Source organism: Neolamprologus brichardi, chromosome 9, assembly GCF_056152115.1.
Source record: "Neolamprologus brichardi isolate AB-2024 chromosome 9, ASM5615211v1, whole genome shotgun sequence".
Classification (NCBI taxonomy): Eukaryota; Metazoa; Chordata; class Actinopteri; order Cichliformes; family Cichlidae; genus Neolamprologus; species Neolamprologus brichardi.
This window is the reverse complement of record NC_142112.1, coordinates 3152281-3163036: the sequence shown is the minus strand read 5'-3', so window position 1 is coordinate 3163036 and position 10756 is coordinate 3152281. Positions and strand designations below refer to the sequence as shown.

Sequence of the window (10756 nt, the reverse complement as noted above, 5' to 3'; positions counted from 1 at the left end):
AGGACCGTTGAGGCTGCGTACTTTAAGGCTGCAGACCCTGAATTGGGATACAGCCCAAGTCTACACAAGCAATCGATTATCTAGGATCGACCTGTCTTGACTTACTTTGCACGGCAACCAATCAAATGTTAGAGAAGCTGCATGGCAGCGTTAACCCCGCCCACTTAGTTTGATGGGTAAGGCTGACAGATAAAATTATTTCAAGGAGAGAGATGAAGGGGACAAAAGTGCCAAAATGAATTAAATAAATCATTAAATAATTATTTAAATGTGTTATTAATTAATTAATTATGTCAAGAATTAATTACATGTGTCATTAATTAATTAATTACATGTGTTGTAAATATTTATGTATTTAATTATTTCTGATTTTAATGAATTATTGCCACATTTAATTAATTATTTAATGGTGTATTTAATTAATTCATTATGGCAGTCCTGGCGTTCCATACAAGGCGCTTCATAGGTAAAAATGATATCGCAACAGTTGTTTAGGAAGGGGGGAAAGTAGTAATACAATGGCACTTTTTTTGACCCCCCCCCCCCCCGTTTGGTCGGATTCGTGCGTGTGCGCATGCGCGTTCAGATGTGCTCGACGCATGCGCGTTCAGGTGTGAAAACACACCCTCTGGGCGGTAACGACTCCTCCTAGTGGGATGGCTTAGGTTATATAGGTATAAAAGTGATCCTTTCACATTCTAAGACCATCGCCGCCACGGCCTAAGGAGCACAGACACATCGCGCTAAGGACCCCACCGACTCATTGACCTAAGGAGCACAGAATACCATCTGTATCAACCATGACACCCAGCCAGGACATCGCCCATGCCACAGGCGTTCTAGGTATGTCTACAGGAGTATGCAGCCGGGGTCCTCAACGTAAAAAGCAACGCTGTGAAAATGCCGTAGATGGGACTGTATTTAAGTTAGAATATCGCGGCGCTGAAGGGTATGTGTATACCATTAAATATACCGAAGGGACAGTTGTGCTTGGTGTAGATTGTGGCGAGGGATTGTTTTGGGGGGAACCCCAAAGCATCTCTACCAAAAACTGGAAGCTCTTCCGGACCGTAGTGTGTGCGGACCTGGACAATGTGGGCTTCCCAGAGGTGCTGTATGTTTCCCAGTGGAACAGTGCATCAGGCCCTGAGCTTTACAGGGTTGGGGCTGATCGTTTCAATCGCAACCCTGAAGACTTTATTTTTCTCAGTGTATGTGATGACAGGGATAGTCTTATTGCTTCCAGAGGGGTTGAAAACTGGAGGTTAAATCCTTACCCTCTAAACCTTGAAGAGCGCACAAGATGGTTTAAGGACTTGTTTTTTATACAGTGGTGCGACTGGAGAGGTTTGTCGCGTCTGTTTAGCCAGATTGACGACGCGATCAAGAGGGACAGACTCAACACTGCGTACGAGAGTATTAGAAAACGCCTTGTTTTTGACGATCTGGCGAGTTGTCCGAAGACTGGTTTGCCTGCTACCCTGTGCAAACCTAAAATCATAAGACCTTCCGACAACTAAACAATAAAACTGGTAGGTTTAATGTGAGGGGTGTGTGTGGGGTTGTGTGTGTATCTATGTGACAAATTAAGAGCTTGTGGTTTTCATTTTACAGAGAATGACACGCCGTCGTGGGACCTGTCAGAGTCACCATCAATAGGGCTGCTAATCCCGACCCCCCAGACTCCACCACCCTCACCATCATGCTCGCAGGACCCCCTCATATCAGACCTGTGGGAGGAAACTGTAATCGACATCAAACTCGCAACTCTCCACCTGTTGATGTTGGCGCTGAATGAGTTTCTACAAGAGACATGTTACGGATGCCAAACAGGCCACCCCAGTCAGGTGCAACACAGCTGCTTGCAGGAATTGTCTGAGTATTTCTTCGACACCTACTATGACGATGTGATGATAAGGCTCAAGACTGACCGATTCATCCCAGCCATCCGGCTGTTTGTACGCTCAAACACCACAGATGGGACTGGAACACAAATCCGCAGAGTTGCAGAACACCTCATGTGTGAACTGAGATCAGAGCGAAATATAGTATGCGCCATTAATGACAACATTGTGGACCTGCTAGAAGCAAGTACTTGCGCCCGACGTGTTAAACCAGCCATGCTCCGCATGATTGGAAACTACTGGGGTGGGAGACACCTGGTTTAATGTGTGCTGTTCAAGTATCCATTGTCTGTGATTGTGTCTGTGTGAAAATTAAATAAAAAGACGTGTTAACATCAACTTCTTAGTCATTTGTGGTTTGCACAGTCATGGAAAGCACATTGCATAAAATATATCATGATCCAGCCCATCCTGCGGGGTTGTCCAGTTTAAATAAGCTACGTATAGCGGCAGGGGAGGCATCAGGTGTAACACCTCCAATATCTCAGGTCAAACATTATTTAGAACAAGACGACACTTACACACTCCATAAACCTGTGAGGATCCATTTCCCCAGAAATAGAGTATTGGTGACAGGGATCGACAAACAGTTTCAAGCCGATCTGGTTGACATGTGTGAATATGTGGCAGATAATGATAATGTGAGATATCTGCTAACATGTATAGATGTATTCTCAAAATACGCATGGGTTAGATGCCTAACAAACAAGACAGCGAATGTTGTATCAGCTGCTTTTGAGGATATACTTAGTGAGGGTAGGATCCCTGTGAAACTACAAACAGATGAAGGCAAAGAGTTTTATAATACAGCCTTTAAACAGCTAATGAAGCGATATAATATCAAGCATTTCTCAACAGCTAGCGAGGTTAAATGCAGTATTGTCGAGAGATTCAATCGTACCTTCAAGGGCAGAATGTGGAAGTACTTAACATCAGCCAACTCCCGGAGATATGTAGATGTCATACCAGATCTCACACAAGCATATAACAATGCTTATCACAGATCTATCCAAATGGCTCCGGCAGAGGTGAATAAGGATAATGAGAAGTTGGTCTTTAACGTGCTGTACAAAACGAGGCCTCAGAAGGAACTGTGCTTTAAATTTAATATTGGTGACACTGTACGAATATCAAAACTGAGAGGAAAGTTTCGAAAAGGATACGAGCAGACCTACACCGATGAGATTTTCACAGTCAAGGAACGTATAGGGAGACAGCCCCCAGTGTACAGACTAGCGGATCTAGCAGGAGAGGTATTGAAAGGGTCATTTTATGAGCCTGAGATACAACGTGTGGTTGTTGATGAAAACAAAACATTTAAAATTGAAAACATATTGGCTAGAAAAAAAGTGGGTCGGAAAAAGCATGTGCTAGTGAAATGGCTAGGATGGCCCGACAGCTTTAATTCGTGGATTCCAGAAAAAGACATCGTTGAGGCGTAATTAACTCAGATGACGCAGCTCTACACACATTCATTTAACACTGAGCATAGACTGAGAAAGCATGAATAAAAAGAACAACAACAATGCAGGCTTCTATGTGAGCCTCTTCTCGAATGCTTCGGCGCATGTTTACCCGGGTAATAAGATATCTAATTTTAGAACAAAGTTAGCAAAACCTATTGTTTTGGATCAGCCGTATGAGGTTGCTGTTATAGAGATACAGTACCCACGCATATGGATGTCTTTTCCACAATCAGATTCGCAAGTGGAAATTCATGACCCAGTCAAAGATGGAACCATCGCCGTAACCATGATCGAACTGTCTGTGGGTCATTATGCATCTGTGGAACAGATAATAAAAGAATTTAATTTTAAATGTCAGCAGTACCAAACCACTGGAGACCTTAAAATGCAATACAACACAGTTACTAACCATGCCTGTGTTATGGGACCTAGGGGCACTATTCTCACATTTAGAGGGAGACTGGCGGAAATCCTAGGATTCGAAACAGGAGAGCCGTTTGTACTTCATTATAAAAACACATATGCCCCGCACCCCGCAGACATATACGGGGGAAAATATAACATCTTTATTTATGCAGATATCGTTGATTACCAGCTTGTGGGTGACGCCCACGCGAGGCTATTAAGAGCTATAAATATCACGGACGATGACCGCCGCCTGCCTATTCTACAATTTGACAGCCCACACTACACACCTGTGTCAAAGACACTGATCGACGACATAGAAATTGATTTGAAAGACGATCGAAATCAACACATACCCTTTTTATACGGCAAGGTGTTTGTCAAGTTACACTTCCGACCGATAACCCACCATTTTTGAAAAAAAAGGATGGCCGTCTACAGCACTGATGACTCAAAATATGTAAAATACTACTTATCACAGGCTGGTGGAGAGCTCGGAGGGTATGTTGGGACCAGTACGCAATATGGGTCAGGGCTGGGTGGGTTGTTCCGCAGCTTGTTTAGATTTGCTGTACCACTGTTTAAAAAAGGAGTTAGCATAGTCAAACCACACCTAAAAACAGCCGCATCGGGCATAGTGTCTGATGTCATAACCAACATAACCAGACCCTCAACCACTAAGCAGGACGGTAGCGGATTGTATGTGTATACGCCCAGACCATCTAAGACCCCACCCCCAGGGCAGCCGTTGTCTAAAAAGCGTAAAACCACAAAACCTAACAGGAGAGCTAACAAACGGACACCGCCACGCAGAGTGAAAAGACCCAGAACCAGTCGTTCTAAAACTGCAGCGTTTGACATATTCTAAATGGCACTGTTACACAGTCATTCTGGAGAATGTGTAAAAACAGAGCTGGACCTGTTTACTGTTCCCTACACACAGACTAGCATTGAGAAAAGTACATTTATCGAAATCCCACCTGTATCTGCAATCACTGATGGAGGGCCGATCGAGTTTTACATCTCATCGTCCGGTGAAGATTACCTGGATCTAAATGACTCATATATCTACACACGTGTGAGAATCACAAACGCTGATGGCTCAAACCTGGCTAGGGACGCTAATGTAGGATTTATTAATTATCCTGGATGCAGCATATTTAGTCAAGTTGATGTTAATTTGGGAGACCGGCTCATTAGTCAATCATCCAACACATATCCATACAGAGGTGTGATAGAATGTCTTATCAATTATAATAAGGACACTTTAGACACACAGTTCAGCACCGGGTTATTCTGTAAGGATACATCATCACACATGAATGACACATCTATAGAAGGAGAGAACCAGGGCCTGGTGACCAGAGGCGGCTACACAGCAAATAGCAGTATTGTTGAATTGATTGCACCAGTACATGCAGACCTGTTTTTTCAAGAAAAACTGTTACTTAATGGAATCGACCTGTCACTGAAATTTGTGCGCTCTAAAGACGAATTTGCTCTCATGACAGCGGATGCCAATGCATACAGAGTTAAAATTGTCTCAGCCAGTCTCTTTGTCAAGAAAGTTAGTGTATCACCGACCGTCAGACTTGCACACAGCAAGGCATTGCACCATGCAAACGCAAAATACACGGTAGACAGAGTGTCTTTAAAGACCTTCTCCATACCTGCAGGGGCTAGAATATCAACAAATGACAATTTATTTATGGGTAGGATACCTAAATTTGTGATCATTGCATTTATAGACAATGAAGCATACACTGGCTCCTACCAGCGTAATCCATTTCATTTTGAAAACTGTGATATAGAATTTATGTCTTTATATGCTGATAGTCAGGCTTATCCTGCTAAACCATTCCAGCCAAATTTCCAGAGAAAACACTATACCAGAGAATTTTACCAGCTGATACAAACCACAGGAAGACATTTAAAGGACAGATCCTTAGCTATTACACGTGCTGACTTTGGTAACGGCTACACTTTATTCTGTTTCAATCTGGAAGCTGACGAAGGACATTCAGGGAATGTGTCGTTAATTAAAACTGGGAACGTGAGATTGGAAACCCGTTTCAGAAATCCACTACCCCGTACAGTGAACCTCTTGTGTTATTCGGTATTTGATTCAGTCATTGAAATATCCAACATGAGACAGGTGCTCTTGGACTACTATTGAGACAAAAACGGTCATGAACACTATAGAACTATCAGCCGTGATCGGCAGCATTATCAATAAAAACACACATTTCCTAGGCGTGTTAGCCTATGATCAGCTAACCACTGAACGGCTTCAAAGACTCCCTGCTATGGGTATTGTAAACACCCACCCTTCTACGATGCCCGGGGAACATTGGCTTGCTGTTTATATTTCGAGAGACAGACGCGGTTATTTTTTTGATAGTTTTGGTCACTCGTTAGACAGTTTTCCCCCAGCAATAAAGATGTTTCTTCTAAAAAACTGTTCCACTGTTTTATATTCAGGAAAACAAGTGCAGAACGACTTCTCCATCACATGCGGTCAACATTGTGTATTTTTTTTATATCATGTGCAAAATGGTGTATCTTATGAGCGTCTGCTTAACATGTATGGGTCTGATTTAATTTGTAATGATGCTATGGTGTGTCGATTTGTCAACAACATACAACCTGTTGCTGTATGCAGTGATTACGTGTGTGTGCAATGCGGATACTGACATGTACTAATGAGAATAATAAAAACAACATGAGAGCATGATAATCGAGTCAATGGTATTTATTATCAAATCTCGTATATATATATATATATATATATATATAGATTCACAACATACATTGTTTAAACATAAATAAAAGAAATCAAACATTAACCAGTAATAAAAAAAGAAAAACATATATTTAACAGTAATAAAGACATAATATATTTAACAGTAATAAAATAAAACAAAACAAAACAATTTAGCAGCAATAAGTGAAAAAAAAAACATTACAGTAGAAAAACATCAAACAGCAAATATTTTTAGCAGAAAAACAATTTCAGGTGCAATAAGAAAAAACCTGAATTCAAAAATCCAACCACTCTACAGGACCCCCCTTTAATTTGTTTTTTTTATTCTTTATTTTTTTTAGTGTACTATGTCGCAGCGGTCCACCAGGGGTGATCTTTTTTGGTGTGTGTTTTAAAAAACCAGGGTCTTCAGACAGTGTGTGATCGGTTTTATACATGGCGACGGTCTTACGTATGCCTGTGTTAGATATGGCTGATAACGGTACGTTTAAATCTGAGACAGCTTTTAAAAACTCTGTCCAGCCGATAGGTCTCAAACCCTCAGAGGGTGTGTGTGTGGTTGTGACGCCTTTAATTAGATCATAAATGTGCGAACCAGGGATGGTGTGTTTATCAACAACAATTTCGCCTTTGTCGTTGTAAGAGATCAAGTGTGGCGAACGGCTCACCGCTGATAGAATAAGTTCTGCATTCCTCCTACTCCTTTTAGGTATGTGTGTTAAAACATTCTCCGCAACAAGATCCCTCACCCCTGCATCACCATGAACAGGCGATGTGTCCGCCGACTGGGGTTGCACATCCCTGTTAAATTGTTCAGGTAATGATAAAGACAATACATTCTTTTCACGGGCACCTTGTCTCACAAGGGTAAGGTATCTTTGGAGAATATCGCTGTATTTTTTAGCCTTCTCATACACATCTATGTCAGAATCTTGTAACACTTGTAACATCTCCTTGTCCAACTCGTTCTGAGACTGTTGTCTGATGCTGCCTGTTTGCTGCTGCTGCTGCTGCTGCTGTTGCTTTATTAAGTCCAACTGGTGTTGGGGTACCAAAAACATCTTTTGCACATGTTCCATTTTCACCTGTTTGCTATCAGACTGGTTATGAAAGGGATTGCAGCCCCTAATAGCGGTAGTAAAAACCCTCCAGATTGGTTGATTGTCTTTCTCTTTTTCAAAGTTTTTATTTTTTTGTCTGCAATCAGTCTGATTATTGATTTTTTCTTTTTCAGCTGTCTGTACTGCTGATTGGTCAGTGGAATGTTACCATGCAATACATTAAAGGCTATCTCACACAGCGCATTGATAAAATCTAAGTTTGAATTACTAATAATAACTCTGCGTAGAGTAGGAGGAGCCCTGTATATCATCTCCAACAGAGACAGATTCCTCCGCATGCGTGATGACATCCTTTCACCTCTTTGCTGATTTTTGTTTTGGAATGTAAACAACCGGACGCTCTGATAGTAAATTTGTTCTGAGTCTTAAATAGTCCGGGGTCTTAGCTTTATAGTCTATTAAAAGATACCCGTATGTTGTGGATGTGGCATCATTAAATGCTTCTATAAAATATTTAGTATTACCCGGAAACATTTGCCTACCTAAAAGCATAACCTGATATTTATCTCTCGGATTTTTAAACAATATTAGGTAGTTAGTGTTCAAGGAAATGGTTCTACTGGATTTTCCTTGAATAAACAAATTCTGAACCAGATATATACAACTCAAATTCCTATGATGCACATACTTTGTGAACACATTTTGTACTTCTAAATTGTTAGCTGCATCGTTCATTACATCGTCTATAATTAACAAATTGTTCTTTTCTGCAGGAAGAAGGGTGTCATCAGCAAGAGATTCGGGTATACCGTTAACAAAGTTTATGTCTCTTATCTTAAGAAGCTGGTCATATAATGGCTGCCAGCATGAGTATATATATACAATATTGTCAATGCTGCATGATATAATCCTGGAAGAATTTTCAATTATGCTTTTAACAAAAAAAGTCTTGCCGCAGTTACTGGGACCGCTGACCACCATACTGAACGGGTGCTGCAACCGGGCGTCAAACCCCTGTTCTAATTTAAAATCCATAAGGTACGGTTGTATAGTCTGGGAGCACACGGCGCTTATTGTAAACAACTTTAACTTTTTTCACAATGGTTTTATTCTTCAAATGAAGTTTCTTTTTATCGCGTCTGATGCTATCAGACACGGCAACTAGGTGCGCGTCTGATGTCTGATTGGTTACAAACTTGTGGACTAAACCTTTCAAGGAGTCGTGGGTGACAACTTTCGAGTTTAATGCATTCAGTGTCACGCCTTTACATTTGACCTGGGTCTTGCCCAGCGATGTGTGATACGCGTAGCATTTTGGCCCACCAGAAACAAATTCCGCTATGTAATCCTCCACACCACCCTCTCCACAGGCTAATTCGCTTGTGAGATCCCCCAGAAACGGACCTAGAGGAGGCATCCACTCGCCAGGGCGTGCCGTGAAAATGACACTGTCCGTGTCACAATACAGCACGCGCTGCTGCAAGTTGTCTAGCAAATCATACAGCATGAGTCTGGCGTGTGCAGTGGTCATGGCCCCGACAAAGACATTAACGTCCTTCACACGGGAAGCTCTACCATCAGCATGCCGCCACTGCACCATTGCGACGTCGTCAGAGATGAAACAAAACTGACGCACGTCGTACTGGTCGCTAAACATTAGCTGGCTAAATCTGGAAGGGTCTGTAATGAGCTCGGATGACACCATATTTGACCTCATGCTGAAACGACCCCATAACGAGTTTAGCAACAGCTTGTTACAGTTACGAACAGCTTTATTTACACAAATCTTGGATGGGTCTAGCATTATTCCCTCCTTCTCATAATACTCGTCTATGTACTTCTTCTGTTCGTCAGGTGTCTTGACGTGTTCAGGATACCCCGAGGCCTCCTGTTTGAGTTTTAGGAAGGCTTTCACATAATCTTTAAACAATGTGTCGGTCTTATTGGGGAAATGCCACACCTCATCAATAGCAAGAACCTTGTATCCCTTCTCAACACCTTTTTCAAGCTCAAATGAGACCCAAGTGCCTTTCAAGACCCGCTCACTGTCCCTGTGCCCACATGCAGTATGCTGGTTTTGGTCTTCAGCACACATGCTGCAGAGTGGAAACATCAGTTTTCCGTGGCACCTGTAGGGAAGGACGGGGTGAAAAAGACCCTTAGGGGGGAGCACTGTGCATTTAACAAAGCCGAAATAATTTTCTAGCTTGTCAAAGTTGGTGTAAATGACTTGAGGGTGTCCTACAGGATAGTCTTTTTTAGACTGTACTGTGGGATAGAGACTGGTGAAGTCGTAGTAAAATATTTTTTCATCACAACCAGCCTTGTGGTACAGCTTTATAGCATTTGTGCGACCTCCAAAAAGGGCGTCTCGGGGATTCATGCGTTCTGGCTTTCTGTATGTGTGCATGAAAGCCGCAACTGCAGGGTCTGTCTGCTTCAAGGCAGCCCATTCACATTCCCACATCACTATTACGCTCACACTGTGTTGTGATCTCAGTGCATCAACTTTGTCACAAAACATGCGATGCAGCAGTCCATAGGATGCTTTGCTGACAGGATTAACTTCACTCTCGGGGTAACATTTAACACAGCCGTGGTGAAAACATCCTGCAAATTCATAAGCTGTATTACTTGTGGGGTCAAAACTGTCCACAAAATACGGTCCAACCCTCTGTTCGCCTCCTCTGAGAGCATGTTTTACCACTTTGTTGGTGGTGTGGGACACGTATTGAAGCCATTCGATAGAGACGTTAGAAAACGTCTTATTCTGCTCAACGTATGCCCCGTCATACGTGAGAGCGAGCGTGTCTCTAGGCAGAAACAGCGTTTTATACACACCCATGCTAAATGCAGCCAAGGTGGTATACATGAATGGATCAACTTGTGTACAACCCAGTAACGTGTCACGATAAATGCTGCATGCTTTACGCAGGACATCAACATCGTTAACACAGTAACGCCTGAGTTCAGCCTGAAAATCAAAGGGATTCTGTGAGGCAACCTGGTACCATTCCATGAATCGCACCTTATCGCTTTCAGACATGTGCTCATAGCCGTAGAAGGAGGGGTCTGGGTACGGACCCACATAATGCTCATTATCCCTCGTATTAAACCTGTGTGGGAAATGGCCCTTCTGCAGGTCTTGAAAACCTA

The 10756-nt window shown here is 42.4% G+C and overlaps 1 protein-coding gene across 1 annotated transcript; it reads left to right on the top strand.

Moving 5' to 3' along the window:
* The first annotated feature begins 620 nt into the window (after positions 1-620).
* LOC148101118 (uncharacterized) lies at positions 621-2232 on the top strand. Its single transcript, XM_087845555.1, has 2 exons — positions 621-843; positions 1615-2232. The coding sequence occupies exons 1-2, from the start codon at positions 801-803 to the stop codon at positions 2166-2168; spliced, it is 597 nt and encodes a 198-aa protein (XP_087701681.1). The 5' UTR covers positions 621-800; the 3' UTR covers positions 2169-2232.
* Positions 2233-10756: the final 8524 nt, after the last annotated feature.